General features: G+C 40.2%; 1 protein-coding gene across 3 annotated transcripts in view; it reads right to left on the reverse strand.

Annotated features, from left to right (window-relative positions):
- Positions 1–22967, reverse strand: part of LOC101931024 (ATP-dependent DNA helicase Q1) — a 30808-nt gene continuing 7841 nt past the window's right edge. For all 3 annotated transcript variants that reach the window (XM_005296595.5, XM_042848912.2, XM_024103168.3), the window contains 10 exons: positions 22258–22456; positions 21088–21254; positions 19816–19897; positions 14899–15047; positions 14688–14805; positions 11332–11470; positions 10414–10508; positions 6542–6761; positions 5035–5164; positions 1–3647 (listed from right to left, as the gene is read on the reverse strand). In XM_005296595.5, the coding sequence (XP_005296652.2) occupies positions 3477–3647; positions 5035–5164; positions 6542–6761; positions 10414–10508; positions 11332–11470; positions 14688–14805; positions 14899–15047; positions 19816–19897; positions 21088–21254; positions 22258–22456 (1470 nt within the window). In that variant the 3' untranslated portion in view covers positions 1–3476. The remainder of the gene's footprint in view (positions 3648–5034; positions 5165–6541; positions 6762–10413; positions 10509–11331; positions 11471–14687; positions 14806–14898; positions 15048–19815; positions 19898–21087; positions 21255–22257; positions 22457–22967) is intronic.

The raw sequence follows: 22967 nt of genomic DNA on the forward strand, positions 1-22967 counted from the left end.
TTTTCCACTACTGTAGGTATTGTTTTTATATATCAAGCACATACAGTTAAAATACACTATTCAGATACACAAAATAAAACCAAGTACAGCAATTGTTTCAAGACACAACATTTTGGAGCAAAATAGTGAGCTTCCAAAGAAATACAATGCCCAGTTCTGTAACAAAGTGCAAAAAGTCAGTACAATCACTTCTATGAAAATATTTCCTGTTTAAGTGCACATGTGCGGGTAGAATGTCAGTGTGCAACCAGGTGCTTACAGGCCACTTGCATATGTTTTTTATTAAATGTAGACAAATTTAACATTTGTACTCTTATCTTTGAGATTAAAAAATGTTGACATTTGAGCTTGCCAGCATAAAAGCCTGAAGTTTTTTTATTTATATATATATATATATATCCTGAAGTTATAACAAAAGTAGGGTGGACCAGTACTGCTTTTAGGTCTTAAGCCACATGCTATGTAGAATTGGGCGCCTACTCCATACTCACTTCAATTCTGATCCACTGCGATTTGTTAATGTACAATACTAAAAAAATTCAACACTAGACTTTCTGCAAGCTTATAGGTGGAAAAGCCACCAGGATGGATTTATAGCAAAAAGCAAGAGTAATGGTTTGGCGGGGATCTCTCAAAACACTTAATTTTCTACTCATATATTCCCTTCTACGATGAAATCTCCTACACCTTCAGCCTCAGGCCCGGTCAATGCTTAACTTGGAACAGAATTTGGAAACTGTTTTTGAATGTATTTCCAGCAAAAAAGCCAAAAACTATTCAAAATTAGTTTTGTTTGAACAATACATAAACTCACTTTCCAAATTCTATTCCAGGGCCAGTGTACATAGCATCATAGTCAAAAGTTAAATACCAAAGCTACAAATTTAGCTGTATGTCAGAAATTACCAAATTCCCCACACTTTCAGAATATTTATCAAGACCAGTTGTTGTCCTACCACCAACCTTCCCTGTGATCTAATAGATCATTTTTCAGCATCATCTTGGTCTCAGTAATTATTACAGTTTTGACTAACTAGTTCAGCGCCACAAAGAACACTTAGCACATTAAGGATGAACCTGCTATGGACAACCATCCCCAGAAACATAAGCCAGCACAACAATGCAGTCCCCTGAAGTTTCCTTATGCCACCCCATTAAAGGGATTCATCTATTTGTGCAAATTTTGTCTACTAAATTTCAGTGATCTGCATTTTTTCATGTCAACAGCATTACTTTAGCTGTAGCTGATCTGCAGATTGCCCACCAGGACAAAATTCAGTAGTAAAGTGTAAAATCTCTGTTTATATGGGATAAGAAAAATATTAGGCATGGGCTTGTGTCAAATTTCAGATCCAGATCTGAACTTCACCAACGTTCTAGGGGCTTGGGTCCATCTCTAATATACATATGTAAAATATACGTACACTTTAAAGCATGTGCATGCAAAGAAAAAAAATCTTGGTGCATTTTTCCTTAGGCAATGTTAAGGCAAGGATGAATCCTAACAAGCCACTTTACAAAACCTGCAGTGGCCACATAGCATCCTGCCATTAGGCAACATGCTTTTACTTGCACAGTTCTAATGAGTATAGGCAAGGCCATGTATGTTCAGGATTTAGGAATGACAGATAGAATTGTCTTAATGTGTAACAATCCTTTCTCAGATCGACTAAGGCACACAGCTTTCCTGATCATCCTGATTGTTATTGTAGGGCTGTTGGTAACCTTACATCATCAAACCTTTGGATGCATATTTAAGATAAAATAAAGTTAGTCAAAGGAACATGTCAGTTTCAAGCTTCCAGGGTGTCACTGCAAACAAAAATGATAACATTCAGCTAGAGTGCCATCTCAAACTTTCCCTAAAATCATTTTTTAACTTGATTGGAACCGTTCTTTTATGTTCTCTTGTAGAAATTTGAATGTGAGGGGCCAGATCCTCAGCTAGTGTAAATCCACATTGATTGTTCCCTTGACATGTGGGGCTATGCCAACTTGCACCACCTGAGGATCTTGTCCAAGGTCTTTGTTAGTAAATTTTGTTCTTTTCTGTCTGCTAGAAACACTGATTTACTTCCTAGTTTCTGACAGATGAGCGAACAAAAACTGCCTTGTTTGCTATCATCATCATCTAAGCTGTTGTCAATAATTATCAGCAGTATTCTACAAAGAGGGATTCTTCAGTGGCTTGTGTTCTCTTTGCTGTCTACAAAAATAACAGGCGTGCATACATGAATATATATGTACGTTTCTCAGAGACAAAGTGGTTAAGCTAAAAAAATTAGGATTGAGAGGCCATACTGCAGTAGATAAATTTAATGTAGGCCATATTCTAGGACTAAAAGATTTAACAGTGTGAGTACTGGAAAACAAATTTCCAGAGCTGCTCCATGTCCTCCATGAAGTACTGATGCACCAACAGATCATCGGAGAATACTGTCCACATCCTACCACAGCACAGATTGGAGCAGAAGTATGTATGTTCCTGTAAGACTTTAGGCCTAATTATTCCTCAGTGAATGGCAAGGTTCCCATTGACTTCAATGGGAGCAGGATGAGGTCCAAGCTGAGGTATATTGAACTAGTTCTATAGTTTGTGTTTAAAGGTAATGACTTATTATTTTCTTGGTCAGATTCATTAGTGAAATTGTTGTTTGTACATACTCCAAATAATACAACGTGAACTAAACCAAAGAAACATGCTCAAGGGCAATGAAGTGGGGGTTTTTTGATTTGTTTTTGTTTTAAACAACATGCTTTTGAAAAGCCCACAAGGGAATTAGGTGCCTAACGCCCATTGACTTTCAGTAGTTCAGTAGGAGTAGGGCACCTAATTTTTTCACATGCTTTAGAAAATACAACCATTAAACCAATATACCCTTTTCTAACATTTAAACAGATCTTGAAAGAGTAATTTTTCCATCTGAACAACAAGCAGGAGAAATTTAAGAAGATATGACCCCAATTTTTAAGAGATAATGTGATAAATATATTTGTTGTTGTGTAGGTGAATATATACTGTTTAGTTTGCTTTTCCCCATCATTAGAAGCAGTGTAGCTAGAGGGTATAATGAGGATGCTTTACGTTTATATGAGTTTTAAGTGCATTACTACAATATATTTTACTATCAGACATTGTGTGCTTTGTAAAATAAAGAGGGTTGAAAAAAAGCAATATATACGGAAATGATCTGCAGGAGACATCAGATATGGACTGATTATTTTGAGGATAACCCTTTGTTTCTCTATTGTCTACTTAACTGCATGATGCCAGATTTTTGTCTGCTTGTATGTTCAGAAATTGCATATATTTGTTTTTTGCCCAACCTTTCTGATGAACACACAAATCCTTTGCATTTAAAAGCAGCAATTAATAAAATACAAATTATACTTCTGTACCGAGTTCTCATAGAGAAGCAGAAATGATGGGATCCTAGATATATTTTTCATTGTAAAATTCAGTACAGGACTACCAGCTAGTCGTCGTCATCCTCAAGCTTAAGCTTCTTTGCTTTAGGTTTGTTCTCACAATGGCGCCGATTCTGTGCTTTTGTCTTCTTTGCAGCAGAGTTTTGGACAGTCTCAGAAATGTCTTCTCGTACGTTTCCACCCATCCCTCCAGAATTAGAAGACTGAGGAGATTTGACCTGTGGATCATAAACACAGCTCAATTAAGACTAAGACTCTCTTTCTCCTTCCTCAGTACATATTGAGAACGTACTATAATGATCAAGCTTTATTAAGGGTGAGGCAAAGAGGAGTTCTTTTTGTGGCCATTGTTCTGCTCCTTTATAACAGCATCTGTGAGAGGTTCCTGTGGCATTTCTTCAAAAGATAATGCACACAGGGCAGCATTAACAGTGTATTATGCTGCACAGTACGTGCTACATTTAGGAGAATGATGCAGCTGAACCTGAAATACCCCTTTAAAAGACAGTAACATCTAAGACAAATACATATGATGTAGCAACAACACATTCTATTAAGCTACTGTATGTAAATACTTGAGATTTTCAGACTAGTCAGAGTAATTATTTCACACATTAAAATGACCAATTCCTGCTAATGATAAAGCCAACATGGCTGTTGAGCAACCAATTGCAGCCTCATTAGAACTGATTAAGGGTCCGATTCTATAAACTCTTGCTCACATGGCACAGTTCTTACATGAGCAAAATGTGGCAGGATCTGTACCTGTTTTAACTTTATGTCCAAATAGCTATAGAATGTAAGTGGTCCCTAATTTAATGGAAGTGCCACTCTTGTTAATCTGTATTTTAATTGGGGATAGAGAGGTAAGTTGAAATAGCATTTACAGACTGATTCAGTTATATTTAATAGTGACTACAGCAACAATTCTTTTAAATGAGTCTAAACACTGGTCCAAGTTCTCGTTACATAACAAGCTGTTAATTCCTATTACCTCAACTAAAATGGATAGCATTGCTAAGGATTTGTATAGGTATAACTGGAAAGAATATGTTGCTATAGCTACATAGCTTTCGACTTCTTATTGTCAAAAAGGTTTCAAATAGAAATCAACATCACTATAATGCCTAACATGGAATCCGTAATTTATGACAACTGTAAGAGACACCTCACAGTGACAATTCCAAGTCTTGTGGTTTAATATTTATATTACCTGGAATGATATTCTTGCTGAAATATGATTCTAAATGCATTCATCATTCATGTTAATTCCATTGCATTACACACAGTGAGAATGAGTAAATCCGCTCAGGTGAAGTGTAAAGAGAACATGACACTTCTGAACTTTTTCTTTTTTTTTAATCTGTACTGAACTTCTTTCCCCCTCCTCCTCACCCTCCTACATTTTGCATCTTAAGATGTGTAATTGGAAAGACACTACTGCCAAAGGATCAAAAGAAACATATTTAATGAGGTAGAGGGGGAATACACTGAGGAAAACACATTCTTAATTTTGCACATCATAAACAGGCACTAACCAGCTGTGGTGAATACTAATGGAAAAATAATCATATAAGTAGTCAATATATATACACATACAAATACCTTGCCAACACTTTTTTTGTTTGATCTCCCTTGCATGGTGATAACATGTGCCTCATTTTTCAGCAGATCAGCTTTGGGTCCTATTTTCAAGTAGGATATTGTAGCAAATGCTGTGAAACTGAAGTCTTCTCTGCAAAAGTTAAGCCACAGTCAGATGAAAAAACTGGAAACAGGAGTAGAGTGGGTAGAATAGATATAAGGGAGAAATGTGGAGACATGTAGGAACTGTTATGAACAGATGCCCCACTAATTCCTTGATCCTGTTGCACCTATGCAAGCAAATAATCAGTGAATTCAAATGGGAGTTGGCAGGATTGGCTCTTACAGTGGGCACTTAATACCTTATTTCATTTTGCTGACTTTTCAGCACTTCTCATTGGTCTAGTGGGGTTCAAATAATAGGATATCTGGACACTAAGCGAGAAAAAAAAAAAATGTTTTGACTCAGTCAACCTTCCTGTCCACTTAGGCTCATAAAGGTCAAGTGTGTAAATCTTTTGTCATTTTTTGTTCATGATAGAAAGTTAGGATCATGGGATGTCAGTCCCATATATTCAGAGGTCCTTATTTTGAAAAGAAAGCAGCACACATACATGGAATAGCAGTGTCATTTTCATTGTGTTTTCTTAAGTCTCACATGCCACAGTAAACCCCTAATACTGCAATAGGTTCTGCACAAGCAACCTTCTTTGCCCATCTCACTGCAGTCAATATGGTGCTGCACAAGTGCAGCAGCCAGTTTGCCTCTGCCTGTGCCTTGCAGGACTGGGGACTATCATTAAAAAAATTTAGTATTTACCCCTCCCCCAAATAAATAAATAAAAAGCTGCTTTTTTTTTTTAAAACTACAAAAGCAAAAGTGTTACTTTAAGCCAAATTTTTTTTTTTTTTTTTTTTAATTTTTCAACTTTTCTGTCTTAAAAATGAGAGAGGATTTTTCAAGAGTAAACAAAAAAATAATATTCTGTGCAAACTTTTTATAGCCAGATTAGCAGCTTTTGAAATGAAGGAATTGCTAAAACATCCACTACTGTGATATTATACCAAAACAGCACTGTTGCAGAGATAATAGTACAGTAAAAGTGTTGTTATCCAGCATGTGGGGGGAATGGGGGTGCTGGTTAGGGCACGGGAGGGGTTTCAGGGTGCCGGATCTGGGCGGTGTTCACCTCCGGTGGCTTCCCACAAGCAGCGACATGTCTCTCAGATCCTAGGCAGAGGCGCAGCCAGGCAGCTCTGTGCACTGCCTCTGCCCGCAGGCACTGCCCCCACAGCTCCCATTGGCCACGGTTCCCAGCCAATGGGAGCTGCGGAGCCAGCACTTGGGGCAGGGGCAGCGCATGGAGCAGCAGGGACAACTGGACACCTGGCAACCCTATTGAAGATTTGTATTGGGAGATATCAGAAATGCTGGTTTCTAGGGCTTTCTGGTTGGTAAAGTGCCGGATAACACAGCTTTTACTGTAATTAGTAGATTTCAAAGGAAAGAATGAATGGTCACACATACTTCAGATACTGCTGCAGAATGAAATGGGCAATAATCCTCTCCAGTTCATCACGAGGGAGTGTTGGAGGAACAACATCAGCCACTCTTAACTTTGACACACCTTTGCCCAGCCAGGCATCGATTAATTTCAGTGGAGTGAGTTTTTCACTCATCTTATCCGCTTGCTCTAGTATTCTGATTAGATCCCTGCAGTATCCGGTTACATCCATTCTCTCAAACGCTACAAGGAAAAGAAGAGGACTAGTACTTCAAAACAAAGCATACTGTGCCAGAGGTGTTACTTTTCAATAAAATATAACAATTCTATACTGCTGTAAACTTTTGAACTCAGATGTTTGAACAATACATGATAATCACAAGTCACATTTATGCTTGTACTTAATAATTTAATCTCCAGCCCAGAAAAGACTTTCATATATGCTGAACTTTACACATTGAATAGTCAATAATTTCAGTGGCACTACTCAGAACATAAAGACATGTGCTCAAGACATGTGCTCAAGACATGTGCTCAAGTCTTTGCAGGTTCAGGCTGGTTATTTTGTCAGTAATCTGAAATGCTGATATACTACTCAAGCTTTTAGGATTAAAATTCTACCTAGAATTCAAGACCTTTCCCAGCTACTTTCTAATGGGAATAGGAACAACACTGACATTTCAAATAATAAAGCTGATACATCCAGCTAGTTTTTTAAAAATGGATTTCATAGTAGCTTGTCATGAATAAGTCTCCTAATTTAGGGTAAAAAGCAATTTAAATCTCATTTGGACGTGTAGTGTGACTTTAGTGTTTTTGTTATTTGTGGCATTTTGCTGACTCACAAGCTAAGTAATATATTATTTGCAACTGGGTTCTCTCTCTCTCTACAGTGGTATTTGTTCTGAAACATTTACAGAGCAAAGTAAAGTTACACAGAGCTTTACAGCATATAAATAAGACATTTCTTGTCTCAATGAGTTTACAGACTAGAGACAGAATACACACTTTTTTAAACAGAAAAGTCTCAAACAAATTTATTCCAATGGGAAAATGGATAAAAATGGCTGAGACAGACTGTAATAGCATCCAATGTGGGCCACTGAAAGGAGTGTCTTTTTCATGGCAAGTTTCACAGACCCCAACCTAATGTTACTAAGGTAAGTTTCCCCACTGGCATGACTGTGTCAGAAGACTGAGAATAAAATAGCAATCAGACAGGTCATCCTTCAAATATTTTTCACTGACCAGTTCTTATTAGACACAGGTCCAAACGAAAACCCAAGATCTGAATATCCAAACTTGGCTTACGTTCAGTTCCAGATCTAAACTTTACTGTTCAAGCCTCATCTCATACTTCAATACTTACAAAAAAAATAAAAAAATAGTATTGTATACAAGCAAATTCCAAAAATTGTATCCCAAAGAAGTAATACAAAAATCTTCCTACGTGTCTCTCCCAGCCCATCATTTGAAGGAAGAAAAAAAAAAAAAAAGTGCGTACAGGGAAGGAAGGTAATCTAGTGATCAGAGCTGGGGACTTGAGAATCAGGATTCTCTGTGATTTACTCCAAGCTGATACTACACAGGGCTATTGCGATATTTAGATCGCTCTGAAATCTTTGGATGACAGGTGCTATGTAAATGGTAGGATTGCTGTGTTTAGATTCCCTCCTTTTTGAGTACTCCCTGTATTCTTAATATAATTACATTAAAAAAAACATTATTAAGAGATTGCAAAGAAAAGCACTCAAAAGTTACAAAATGCCAGAATTAAGGTTGCCTGTAACCTTCGTTCTGCCCCCTTGTGTATACGTATGATGGTTAGGGCTGCAGATTTGTCATGGCACTTTTTTAAAATCACAAATCAGAGTCGTCATAGTTAATTTAGTAAAAGTCACAGGTTCAGTGACTGCTCTGTGATTTTTGATAAAAAAAAAAAAATGCCCTGACAAATGAAATTTAACTATCCTACTTCAAAATTATAGTGTCCCAGTGCCCTTGTCCTCCATTGCCTCCTCACCACACCAAAGAGGCACCAACTGCTTGCGGCAGCACCTCTACTCTGGCACTGCAATAATAATACTGGGCTGGTGAGAGGGGGATCCTGGGAAGCAGGGCATGAGCCTGCCCCACACACCTCAAGCACAGGTGGCAGTAGCTCCTGTGTCTTGCAGGGCTTGGTTCGGCTCACTACCCCGGGTGTTGTGACCTGGCACTCGGGATGACAGCACTGCTCAGGTTTGGCCCTTCCGGCTCTGTCATGACTGGGTCAAATTTGAGTGAATGGTGCTGCAACCCTGTGCACCTGGTTGTAACACCACTCACTCAGATTTGGCTCGGCCATCTCACCACTTGTCACAGAGGGGTGGCAGAGCCAAACATGAGTGGCACTGCAATCTCACGTGCCAGCCCACAACGCCCCGCCCCATAGGATAGGAACTGCCACTGTAGGGTGAGTGCAAGGTGGGCTTGCTCTCCAACCTCTCTCCTCCCCCCAGACCCACCAAGAACCTTTCCACAGAGTAGTCAAACAGAGAAGCCACAGTATCCATGAGTTTTTTCACCATCATGACAAGCCTGTAGCCCTAATGCGATCAGTCTTTCAATACATGATCACACACTACTTTTCCCATGGGACCTGCCTCATTCAGTGCAAAAGTAACAGAATAATTGTAGGTGGTCATCCTCTATGTGGACCAGCACTAGACGGGGGGGATGACACACACACTTTGCCAGTGTGTTTAATTGTTGATAGCAGAGGAATGGTGAGATACTGGAGTCTTTGATTCCATTCCAGGCTCTGGAAAATAGCATGCTCTAGTGGGCACAGACCCTTCTGTCTGTTCCTCTTTCAGTCCCATCCCCTCCAACCTGTCCCTATCCCAGTCCTGGCTCTTCATCCCAATCCCATTCTCCTTGCCCACCACAGTCCCAATCTGCACTCCTTAGACTTGCCTCCCCACCATCCCAACTCTCAGTCTCCTTTCCCAGTCAGTCCCAAACATCTCAACTCCCAGTTTCTCTCTTCCCCCACCCAACTCCTTTCCCTCACCCCCAATCTCCACCTAGTCCCCTCTGCATTTAAATCAGGCACCTTTCTCCTCCATACAGCCTGGGCACCAGCAGAGAGACATTGAGAGCACAGCCCAGACAGCCTCCCTGCTCTCAGTTCCAGAGCCTGGCCCAAGCTCAGTCCAGAGCAGCAATTACAGGGAAAGTCCTTTTGATCATCCACAACCCTGGACTAGAGCATGCTCAGTGCTCTGTGGGGAACACATGTGCAGTTTGATCACACATAGGAGGCCTGGGGGCTGGAGCATGCCCAGTGTGAATGGAATCTTCAGAATTTTTAGCTGCTGAATTCTAAAGTCTCTACATGTGTGAACTTAATTTTTTCAAAGAGAAGGCAAATTTGGGCAGATTTGCACAGGGACAGCAAAAAGGCACATCTGACACAAAAGCTACCCCTGGCCAAATTTCAAGTGCCAGCTGCAAAGCATTAGGGCACTAGAGCTTTTCAAAGAAAAGGACATCAGAATATATTTTAACATGGGCAAAACAACATGTTCTCCTTTAGTCTAGTTCTTGAAAACAGCTGAACTGTTTTGGCTGAAATTTAAAAATTCAGCTTAAGGAAGATACCCAGCAGCATAGAACATTCTGGCCCAAATGGTTAAAGTTAGGCAAATTTATAAGCAAATTAAAACAGGGTCTTACAATGGGATGTGTCGAGCAACCTTAATAGGCAGTGCTACTAGCCTGCCTATATGATTGACCTATTAGTTGAATTCCCCTTTCAGAAGGCTTTAAACACCTTGTCTAGACTGGACATTTCTTTGAAGCATATAGTAACCCTACTATCTGCTTTCAGATTAAACATCAGTTTACTTACAAAGCTTCTCTCGACAGCAGTTATCACACATTTTGTTGCAGTTTGCAGAATCCCACACTTCATCAAAATGCTGAGCAATCAATACACGGCGACACCTGAGAGTATAGATATATTTTTAGAGATGAGGCAAGAATAAGAGCAGATTGTAAAATGCAGATGCACATATATATTACATCAAATGAATGGTACAAAGAAAGTGACTTAAGTGATCCTACCTGGTCTCATAAAAAGAAAAAGGGGTCACTCAAGAAGTACACAACTGATGAAGGAAATACTGTTTTACACAACATATGAATATCTATGGCATTCACTGCTATGACTGTTGAGTGAACAGCTTATTTAAAATAGGAAAGAAGATTAGTTACATGAAAATGAACAGCATCTGCAATTCCAGTAAGTAGGATGAAAATGACAAGGACTATTGATTGATTCTAATGCTTCAGAATATCAATTGGATTGTTAGGTTAGGCCAAGAAGATTTTCCCCTACCCCTGCTGTACAGTATTCACTAACTGGCCAAGAACATTGTCAAGGGCAGGAGTTCCACCTTCTGCTGAAGCATATCAGATTAAACAGGATTTTGATCCAGTATGACTATTATGTATTGATATCTCAAAGCAAAAAAAAGCAAAATGTTCCGCTACATACACTGAAAGGGGCTTGAAACCTACGTGCTTTAGGCTGACTTGTATTACAGCTGTAATACAACTACTACTTCTTCCATGCACATTTTTAAAACAGCGAGAGACAGTGAGTGGTAAGTTAACACTCTTATTTCATATGCTAGATAAAATGTGATGAGCTTCAGATATACAAATCCTGGCGTATGTGACTGTTCCTTATTAATAACTTTTCTTCCATGCTTATAGATATTTAAAAAAATAAAAAACAAACAATCAGAAAGCCAGAATAACTTACTTGTTCGTGTTGTGGCAGTAGGATACCATATCATATAGTTTCTGTTGCCCCACATTCTCCATCACTACCATGCTACTGATTCTGAATATATCTCCAAAACCATAATATAAAATGCAGTCAGCTTTCTGGTCATCTCGACCTACAATGCATTTGAAACAACACCATTTAGACTTCTCATTTAGACTTTTCACAAGTTAGGAACAAAAAAGAAATGGTTTATGAACATGCAACTGTGACCCGAAAACTAATTAATGCCAACTGGCAAAGGAGTGCAGAGGATTTACAGGAATCTCTGGATTCTGTATGTACATTCTGGTTCCAAGAACGTACAGTGAGATCTCAAAATGAAAGCCAGTGTCACACTGGTCATCATTATCACTGTGAAATGTATGCAGATACTATGTAAGGAATTATGTATACACACACACCCTGAAAAATATGCTCTCAAAGTCTATATCAAGGAGGTTGCCTGACAGACTGGAGATGTCTACCCATTTAGATGTAAATTGAATATTGTCCCATTCACAATAGGTCCCCTTTCACCACTCTGAAGTGAATGAAAATGATGGATTGTAAAATGAACCAACAGGAAGAGAGAAAAAGCAGAGGAAGAAAACATTACCTTGAGGTGCATATCAAAGTTTTTCTTGAGTACATTTGGGGAGACAAAGGGGATGCCCAGTCATCCTCCACTGAGGGAGTAAAAGGACAGCATTTTCCTTCATGAAAAAGGTGCCTCAACAGGCTTGGTTGAAAATACTGAAGAGAACTTTGAGTGAAATAAACTTCTTTAAACAGATTAATCTGTTAATTTAGTCTCTAGAACAGGTTCTCAAACAGGGGGCAAGGACCCCTCAGGGGGTCACGAGGTTATTACATGAGGGGGGTCACGAGCTGTCAGCCTCCACCCCAAACCCCGCTTTGCATTCAGCATTTATTATGGTGTTAAATATATTTAAAAGTGTTTTTAATTTATATGGGGAGGTCGCACTCAAAGGCTTGCTCTGTGAAATGGGTCACAAGTACAAAAGTTTGAGAACTACTGCTCTAGGTGTTGCATTTATGTTTTATATGTAATCACTTCCAATATTCTTACTCCCTATTACATGAATCTCCATTACTTTGATGATAGATATATTTATACTGAAAACAAGAATAAACTTAAGAGCTGTGGTATTAAGCCAAGTGTTGGGCCTAAACTGAATCTTAAACTGGGACTAACAGGACCAGTAATTCCGTGAGTGTTGAGGGACAAGAGGCTGGAGGCAGCAGGGAATGCTCCGAGCATTCAGGGTTGGTGTGTACCCATCGCTACCTGTACAGAGAGAGTGAGGTCTGCAGAGGCCTGGATGACAGTGTTTGTGCTCCCAGAGGCTGTTGGTTTCAGAGCACTGATCCACAGCAGGCAAAGAAAGACTACTTTATGCTAAGGGCAGGTAGTGGTGAGGAGCCTCACAACCCTGGGGAGTGTCAAAGCAATCACACAGATCATATAAAATGGAACAAATTCTGCCCCTAAATACTAGTGTGTATGCAAAAAGGCTCCACAGCTGTATGACAGAGAATCTGGCGTACTCTATTAACTGAGAGAACTTTAAGAATTTAATACCACATAAAGCTTAGGAAAAAAAAGATAGATGACTTTACTGTATTCTTATATAAATAGAAAAATACAGATGATTAACATTTTGCTCCTTAATCAAAGGAGTTTACATAGAGCTCCTCTTCAGGTCTGGGAATGGTACTAAGCATGTATACTATATCCACTGGATCACCCTTTTGTTGACCCCTCCCCTCAAAGAATTCTAGTAGATTGGTGAAGCATGATTTTCTTTTACAAAAGCCATGTTGACTCGTCCCCAATAATCATTCTCATCTATATGTCTGATAATTCTGTGCTTCATTACAGTTTCAACCAATCTACCTGGTACTGAAAGTAGGCTTACTGGTCTGTAATTGCTGGGACTGCCTCTGGAGCCTTTTTTAAAAATTGTCATCACATTAGCTATCCTCCAGTCATCTAGTACAGAAGCTGATTTAAGTAATAGGTTATATGCCACAGTTACAACAAGGAGTCTGGTGGCACCTTAAAGACTAACAGATTTATTTGGGCATAAGCTTTCATGGGTAAAAACCTCACTTCTTCAGATGCATAGAGTAAAAGTTACAGATGCAGGCATTATATACTGACACATGGAGAGCAGGGAGTTACTTCGCAAGTGGAGAACCAGTGTTGACAGGGCCAATTCAATTGGGGTGGATGTAGTCCACTCCCAATAATAGATGAGGAGGTGTCAATTCCAGGAGAGGAAAAGCTGCTTCTGTAATGAGCCAGCCACTCCCAGTCCCTATTCAAGCCCAGATTAATGGTGTTAAAGTTGCAAATGAATTTTAGTTCTGCTGTTTCTCTTTCTGTTTCTGAAGTTTTTTTGTTCAATGATAGTGACTTTTAAATCTGTAATAGAATGACCAGGGAGATTGCATCTGAAGAAGTGAGGTTTTTACCCACGAAAGCTTATGCCCAAATAAATCTGTTAGTTTTTAAGGTGCCACCAGACTCCTTGTTGTTTTTATAGATACAGACTAACACGGCTACCCCCTGATACTTGATGCCACAGTTAGTAGTTCTGCAATTTTATATCTGAGTTCCTTCAAAACTCTTGGGTAAATACCATCTGGTCCTGGTGACCTATTACTGTTTAATGCTCTGTGTCAACATACTGCAATTACAAGGCTGTGATGGGATGTACAAACCCCACACTGGGTCTGAAGGGACAATACTGGGCCCACCCCTCCAGACCTACAAAGCACACTTCAACTGGAAAGGAAGCTTAAAAGGGGAACAACTCAGCTCAGAAGGGGGAGGAAGACAGACTTAACCTGCAGGCTCCTGAATAAGGGTGCCAAAGAAGCCTCCATGTGAGGAAGAAGACCGCCTGCTGAGACTAGTTGAGGCTGAAGGTTTAGTTGTCTTTTCTTTTACTTATATTGGACTTGGAGATGCTGGGGAGGACGTGGGCTCCCCTACCAACTGCCCTTGTTGCAGGAGGGGCATAAACTTCATTTCCACCCCACCCCTTTCAGTGTATAAGGAGTGTCTATTCCTTATACACTCTAGAAAGGAGAGGGTAAGGATGTTAAGAACCCTGACGTGAAGATAAGCCACATACAGGGATTAGGAACTGGACTGAAGGCCTTTCCCACTGGGAACCATGAGACTAGAAACTGGGTGTGTTAACCGCTAGGCCGCCTGGCCCTCTGTGAACTATATTACAATGGCATAACGACGAACACGATATTATTAGTTTATGTAAGTCTATTCCCTTTATCAATAGAAGCCAACTTGTTCACAATACCTGCACGTCCACTCTCTTGATAGTAGTTCTCCATGGATTTGCTCATTGAATGATGAATTACAAACCTCACATCTGGCTTATCAATTCCCATGCCAAATGCAACTGTTGCCACTACGACCTGAAACAGGAGTATAACCATTAAACCATCAGGATACTGATCTATATAGTTATTTAAGTCAGATAATTCTATAGAAATAATTGTATACCTAACCTGTATTTCATTGGCTGCCCATCCCTTGTGAACTTTGGTCTTATCTTTGGGATCCAGATTTGCATGGTAAGCATCTGCCTTAATTCCCAGTTTCCGCAAACTAATGGTAACTTGCTCCGAGTCCTTCTGTGAAAAACAGTAGATAATTCCTGTACCAAAGAAAAAACAAAAACAAAAAACCTCCTCACTTTTTTATGAGTATTTAAAAAAACGTAAGTGAACTTCATGTTCGTGCAAGGTGCAGGATTAATAGGCTTGAAGATAACATTCCCTGTCTGTCCAAAGGAACTGACAAAACATGGAGAAAGAGTGCAAAACTTCCCAACCACTGACTTAATGTGCTTGGTCATGCAAAAGCAGAAAAAGCAGTTCAGTCTCCGCATCAATTCCAATTTTGGACTCTTGCTTAGATAGCAATGGTATCTCCTTAGATATCATTTATAACAGCAACATAATAAAACCACCACGGTCTTATATAGCACTTTATCAGTAGACCGCAAGGTGTTTTACAAACAGCTCAAATTAGCTCATTTTACAAACAGGAAAACTGAGGCCTTGGCTACACTTGAGAGTTGCAGCGCAATAAAGCTGCCCACAGTGCTGTAACTCACTCCCCGTCCACACTGGCAATGCACATACAGGGCTGCATCTCCGTGGCTACAGCGCTGCAGGTACTCCACCTCCCCGAGAGGATTAACAGCTGGTGCGGAGTGGCTGAGACACTGGGGTTCCAGTGTAAACGGGGAGTAACCTTATTACGCAGTGATTGACCTCTGGAAACTCCCCATAATCCTTTTAAGTGAAGGTTCCTCTCTTTGTTTTGTTGTGAACTCCGGATGCTGCTTATCAAAAAACAAACAAACACAGCTACTGTTTGCTGTGAATGAGTAGTGGCAGGCAGGCAGGGGGGCTCCCTTTAGAATGCCCACAGCTAGTGTTTGCTTGAAGAAAGAGGCGGCACGCGGGAGGGGGGGGGTGTCCATAAGTGGCTGCTTATCTGGTCTGTGAGAAAAAAAACAGCTGCTGTTTGCTTTCAGTGAGTGAGAGAGGGGTGGACGAGGGGGGTGGGGGTTGGAACTTGCAAGGCAGAGTGCTGACAGTGTCCGCACTCCAAAAATCCACTCTCTCTCCCCCCACGCTCCCTGTCACACTCCATCCCACCCCTTTTGAAAAGCACATTGCAGCCACTTGAATGCTAGGATAGCTGCCCATAATGCACCGCTCCCAATGCCGCTGCAAATGCGGCCACGACAGTGCGCTGTCAGTGTGGACAGACTGCAGTGCTTTCCCTACTCAGCTATACGAAGACAGGATTAACTCACAGCGCTGTACAGCTGCAAGCGTAGCCATACCCTAAGGCCTTGGCTACACTGGCACTGTACAGCGCTGCAACTTGCTGCACTCAGGGGTGTGAAAACGCCCTCCCCGCACCCCGAGCGCAGCGAGTGCAGCGCTGTAAAGCGCCAGTGTAATCAGCGCCTGCAGCGCTGCACGCTCGCTCACAGCGCTGCAAGCTACTCCTCTCGGAGAGGTGGAGTACATACTGCGCTGCGAGAGCGCTCTCGCAGCGCTGGCGGCGTGACTACACTCGCTTGGCAGCACTGTGAATTCCCAAGTGTAGCCAAGGCCTAAGGCACGGAGAGGGGAATTAACTGCCCAACCTCACTTAGCAGGCCAGTGAAGAGTATCAGAGCTAAATACAAGATTGAACAGATAGTTTAGCATAAGTATTTAGCACATATTCTAAGGGGCCATTCAAGGTGAAGTGGCCATTAACTCCTCTGTAGTCATAGGATAAAGCGGGGGGCTAGTGGGTTATAGATTGTTGTAATAAGCTATAAATCCAGAGTCTGTCTGTATGGTTTTTAGTGGCTAGCAAAGTTATGAATTTAAGCTCCCCAGCTCATCTTTTGAAAGCATTGTGTGGGTTTCCTTTGAAGACGAGAACTGATGGCCAAATGTAGAGTGATTGCTTTGTGAAAAGTATTCATCCACAGGTGATAAAAACACCGTGTCTTTTATCATTTTACTGTGAGGGTATGGCTACACCTGCAGCTATACAGCGCTGTGAGTTAATCCTGTCTTCGTACAGCTGAGTAGGGAAAGTGCTGCAGTCTGTCCACACTGACAGCTGACAGCGTACTGGCGTGGCCACATTTGCAGCTGCATTGGGAGCGGTGCATTATAGGCAGCTATCCCACCATTCATGCGGCTGCAACGTGCTTTTCAAAAGGGGGTGGTGGTGGAGTGTGACTGGGAGTGTGGGGGGAGAGAGAGAGAGTGGGTTTTTGGGGTGCTGAGAGCGTGTCAGCACCCTGCTTTGCAAGTTCTGACACCCCTGCTTCTCATTCACTCACTCAAAGCAAACAGCAAAATGTTTGCCTTTTCTCTCTGGTACGGAGCTTTGAAACGGCACTTCCGCATTCCTGGAGCCAATCACAACAATGAGAAGAGTGGCCACTTGACAAAGGGATTATCACAGTGCAGCAAGCTAACTCCTCGTTCACACTGACACCCGGGAGTTGTAGCCACTATGCTGCATCTCTTGTTCCTCTCGGGGAGGTGGAGTACCTGCAGCGCTGTAGCCAGGGAGACACAGCGCTGTATGTGCCTTGCCAGTGTGGATGGGGAGTGAGGTACAATGCTCTGGGCAGCTTTATTGCGCTGTAACTTGCAAGTGTGGCCAAGGCCTGAGAGTTCATTCGAGAGTGTAGTAATTGTCTGGTTTCGCCTATATACACCTCTACCCCTATATAACACGAATTCTGATATAATGCGGTAAAGCAGTGCTCGGGGGAGGGGGGGGACTGCGCACTCCAGCGGATCAAAGCAAGTTCGATATAACGTGGTTTCACCTATAACGCGGTAAGATTTTTTCGCTCCTGAGGACAGCGTTATATCAGGGTAGAGGTGTAGTAGTTTATTGGGGCATTTAGTGCCCTGGATGAGCTCCATCAAATGTTGTAAGACCCATGGATCTTGAAAGGTGTGTTGATCATTGTAGCAGTGAAGATAGGTCTGCAGATTTGCATCCCCTGTTCTGGCAGATTCTGGTGCCGCTTTGAGACGGTGTGTCCTGGTCTGTGGGGAGCTTGCCTCTGATGAGGAGCTTGGAGAGGTTGGTGGGTAATATGAAGGCAAAGAAGGGGTTCCCCATCCTGAAATAAATATTTCCTGAAGCCCCTCTTCTGGCCTTCATGCTATTACTAAAGACACTGGATTTATTACAATAATCTGTAATCCGCAACCCTCTTTTCTGTCCTATGACTACAGGGGTATTAAATTGGCCATTTCACCTTGATTGGTCTCTTAGAATGTGCACTTACACTAAACTATCTGTTCAATCTTGTATTTAGCTGTGACATGCTTAGTACCATTCCCAGACCTGAAGAGGAGCTCTATGTAAACTCAAAAGCTTGTCTCTCTCACCAACAGACATCGATCCAATAAGAAATATTACTGCACCTACCTTGTCTCTCCATTTTCCAAAGCGCTTTCATTCTAACATGGTATTTCGCAGCACCTTTAAATTGCTTTCATAATACAGCTCAACCTATTTTAAGCTACCACTGAAAAGAACTTCAAAATTTTATTATACATATTGGAGTAGTGCCCAAAGACCTAATCAGGATCAAGGCCCCACTGTGGATACTTAATGGAAGGGGGTCTTCTGATAGTGATGAGTTCTCAATACATTTTGGGGATACTTTGGAGCAGTTCCATAACATAGGAGGTTGCCTAAAAGAAGGTCTCTTGTATAGGTTTCACTGGACTGTATACTAATTGTTGGGTTAAGGAGAAATTCAGATCACCATGAATGGAAAGTCATCTATTCTTCCAGACCATCTTAGCAGCTTTGGACAAATTTTCTAAATTCCTGTTGCCGAGCCCCTCTCTCCTAGCTACATTTTTTTTTTTTTTTAAATAATCAGGAATTTAATCCCTAGGAAATATCCACAACTAATAATCACTTTGATAAGAGCTGAAATTACTCAATTCAGACAGCTGCTCCTGGTTTGAAATTATACCAATAGAAGTATGTAATACATTAAATATATAGATCCCATATTTTCAATATTTACAAGTCAAACATTTTATTGTGAAATCTGGATACAAGGTGGCTCTATCTAGACCTTTAACCAAATTTGAGAAGTTGATCGAGGAACAAAACGTTTAATTTCTAAGATGTATACATTTTTGATTCAAAAAGATGTTGATAAAAAAAATACAGCCAATGAAAAGATGGGAGAGGGATTTGTACAAAGAAATTGATCTGGAGGAGTGGGTCTCTATATGGGGAAGGGGATATAAATCTCCAATTTATAAAAATTACTGTATAAATGGCATTTCACTCCAGTTTAAATCCATCAGATTTTTGTTATTAGGGAGGTGCTCTGTTGGAGAGGTTGAAGGGAAAATCGGAACATACTTGCACACATGATGGTTGTGTCCAGGAATTAGATTGTTTTTACAGGAAATTATTAAAGAGAATCATCTTAGGACAAAATGCCAGCTTCCAAGAGATCCTGACCTGCCTTATTTAATGCTCCAGTAAAGGATCTATGTTTTACACAGTACAAATTAATTCATTTTTGACTGTTAGCAGCTAAACGATGTATTGCACATTATTGAAAATGTGTGGATTCTCCACCCTCCTTTGAATTGTGGCTTTGTAAAATATGCCGTGTCTTTGTACTGGGAAACCTCTCTCACCAAATACGTACACAAGAGATGCACCAAGAGGAGGACAGCTATTTAGAAATTTGGTCACCGTTTCTAACGTATTCAGAGGAGGAGGGTTCCCCAGCCAGCAACCTTTAGCCAGGTTCTTTGAATATTAACCTGATCCTGAACAGTGATATACCATTTATTATAACTTTGCCTTAAATAAAAAGCATTAGTTTTTATATTGTTTACCTGAGAGCCCTTTGTATCTTCCATTGATGATCTTAACAATGTCCTCAATGAAGTCCTCACTGTTTGAAGGTTTTTGACGAACCTGAAAATCACACACATTACCAAAGAACTCTTAAATGGCCATTCAGCCAATTTGTTATACTCCTATTACTATACTCTTCCTAATACAGTAACCTCAGCTATTCTTCCCTTTGATTAATTTAAATTTATTCTACAGTTTAAAGATCCATCACAACTAAAAAGCTCAGTAAAGAATGTCCAGTAAAGAATGTGAAAGGAGCCACAGAAGTCGCCAACTTTTCAAGACAATTGCACCAGTTTTCTAAACTAAAATACTGGCTGTAGCAGCCAGTGCTTGCCACCTGCCATTCAATTATGAACATTCTAGTCTGCTAAACCCCACTCTCACAATATATGGAGCAGCCCAAATTCTACTAAAATGTGTATCTTTTAGCTTTTAACAAGATGTCATGGTGAAGCACCAAGGCCCAGCTCAGAAGCTAGCTCATTAAATAGGAAAGGATAGCCAACAATATTACTAATCACAAAAGCCTTAAGTTCAGTACCAGTACACAACTCCTGGTTCCCAGCTACTGTTTAGAATCAAGTTGGCAAAAAGTAGTTTGAAGTAAAAAAACTTTAAAAATAAAAAAATAATAATAAAAAGACCATCTAAGACATAAGCAAAACAGACCAAGAACACAAATACTTGGATAATGGGGGAGGGGAGGGAACCTAATCTAATTAGATAAGATAATCCCTTCCTATTCAGGGTTCTTTTTGTCATACTCCTGAGTTCTCTTCTGTTTTGTTGGGTTTTCTCCCCGCCCCCACCTCCACTTCTTTGCCTTTCATTTCTTTGTCATTTCCTCAGACAGAAAAATATTCAAGAGAAATGAATCTGCCAGAGATTTAGCTTGGAAGGATCCTGTGGGAATTAAACATTTCAAAAAAAACCCAGAACAAATTTAGCTATTATTTGTCCTCAAGATAAACTAACTATTAGAATACTATCTTCCGGGAAATAAATCACCACCACAGAAAGGAGAATATTCTCAAAGGCACCTGGGGCAGTTAGGAGCCAGACTCTGAATGAAGTCATAACTGTCGCTGGTGCCCTCATTCTACCCTAGAACTACAGAATGAAATTCTGTCTTCCAGAAGGCGTAACATACTGATTGTTCTGTATTTGTACAGCACCTAGCACAACGGTGTCATGGTCCATAACGGGCTCATAGGCACTACTTCAAACCAAATGAAGTCAATACATACCTCATAGTAAAGATTGGGCCGATTGAAAGATGCAGTAAAGGTAATGCATTTCTGAACACACAAAATTTTCTGAGCATCCTTCAGAACATGACTTGTTGCAGTTGCAGTCAACCCAATCAATGGAGCATTGGGAAACTGTCGTTTTAAGATACCAAGTGACTTGTAGTCTAAATAAGAATAAGGGGAAAAGATTTGGTTTCTTACACCACTAGTGATATATTAATACATCAAATCTGCAGCAAGTTAACAAGTAATAACAGAACTAATTTACAAATCCAAATGAAGTGATCAGCAGGCAATGTCATACTGACATAGTGGAGCGACTGGCCTTGTAATAGATTTTTACCTAAATTCAGAATGTACTGTTTATTAAAATGTATTCAAGTTAAGAGAATTCGAAAACAAAAACAACATTAGAAAAATCTAAAAACATTCATAATCTATATTTTGATTTGTGTCAATTCTAACAAACTATTGCTGTCATCAGCAAAAAGAGATAAAGCCCATTATGGGTAATTTGTAAGCAATACTTTCTTTAATAAGAAATTTAAAAGAAAATTCCAGAAAAAGTTTAGTAGATGATACTGTACTCATCTGTACCCTGAATCACAAGTTCTTTCATAGACTGAGAAACAGCATTGATAAATACTAGTTTTATGCAGCTGACAAGACACGAGACCAAAATGCTGCACAATTTTTCTTCTTGTAAATTACAACAGAGGTGACTAAAGTGCATTCCATGAAATTCCACCGTGTAGCTATGGTATTTTCACCTTCAATACAGAGGTATTAAGCACCATGAAGAGAGTTACACAGACTTGTATTTTCCACAGGAAGCACATCTATATTAGAGATGACCACCACAATCTGTTCCACTTTATGCAAATAAGGTGCAACTCACAGTCCCCTGGAAAACTGCCAATGTAACCCACAGTTAAATGTCCCTGACTTAAATGAACTTGAGCCTTTAGACAAGGCCATGAGTTATTTGTGAATGGTACCAAATTAATGAAATTAAAAATCTTTGAGCTAATGTACAAGTATTTTCTGTGTCGTGTATTGTGCATAGACTTCACTATCAAAAGGAAAACATTTCCCCTCATTTCAAGCTTAACTCATCATTTATGCATGCTTGAATAACTTTGCATACGTATTTCTGGAGGGGCATACCAGGCCTGAAGTCATGTCCCCATTGACTACAACAATGCACCTCGTCCACAGCAATACGAGTGAGTCTCCCTGCTTGATAAGCTTTCTCCAATTTTGACATAAACATTTTGCTTTTTGCAATCTTCTCTGGAGTAACATAAATGAGTTTTAGCTGCGAATTCTTATCCAGCATTTCGTTGTGAACCCACTTTACATGTTCCTGTTAAAAAACAAAGAAGGAAGCTAGAAATGGACAAACCAGAATATCATACTCCTGTTCCTTAGTTCTAGAATAAATTGTGGTTCAATGCACAAAACACACTGCTACACCCAGCATAAGACTTTGCAGGTGATCTATGTAGATACACATAAAGTGATTATATTTTAAAAACAAACAAATATTAGCATTATTTTAGAAAAAGGAAGCAAATATACTCTGAATATTTATATTGTATTATTTAGGGTCTTTATTTTCTTTGTAAAATATCAGGTGTCACCCACATCTCTGCTGCTATGTTTTGAGAAAAAATTCCTTATGCAAAACAAATATCCCAGACTGTAATCTTTATTATTGGATTTTTGGAGACATTCATTTTTGAAATTTGTTAGACCACATCAAGCCATTAATTCATTAGGCCTCTGAAAGTGGCTACTATCTGATGGTAGTTACCAAAAAACCACACACACACACACACACACACACACACACACACACACACACACACACACAA

Source organism: Chrysemys picta, chromosome 1 (genome assembly GCF_011386835.1).
Source record: "Chrysemys picta bellii isolate R12L10 chromosome 1, ASM1138683v2, whole genome shotgun sequence".
NCBI lineage: Eukaryota > Metazoa > Chordata > Testudines > Emydidae > Chrysemys > Chrysemys picta.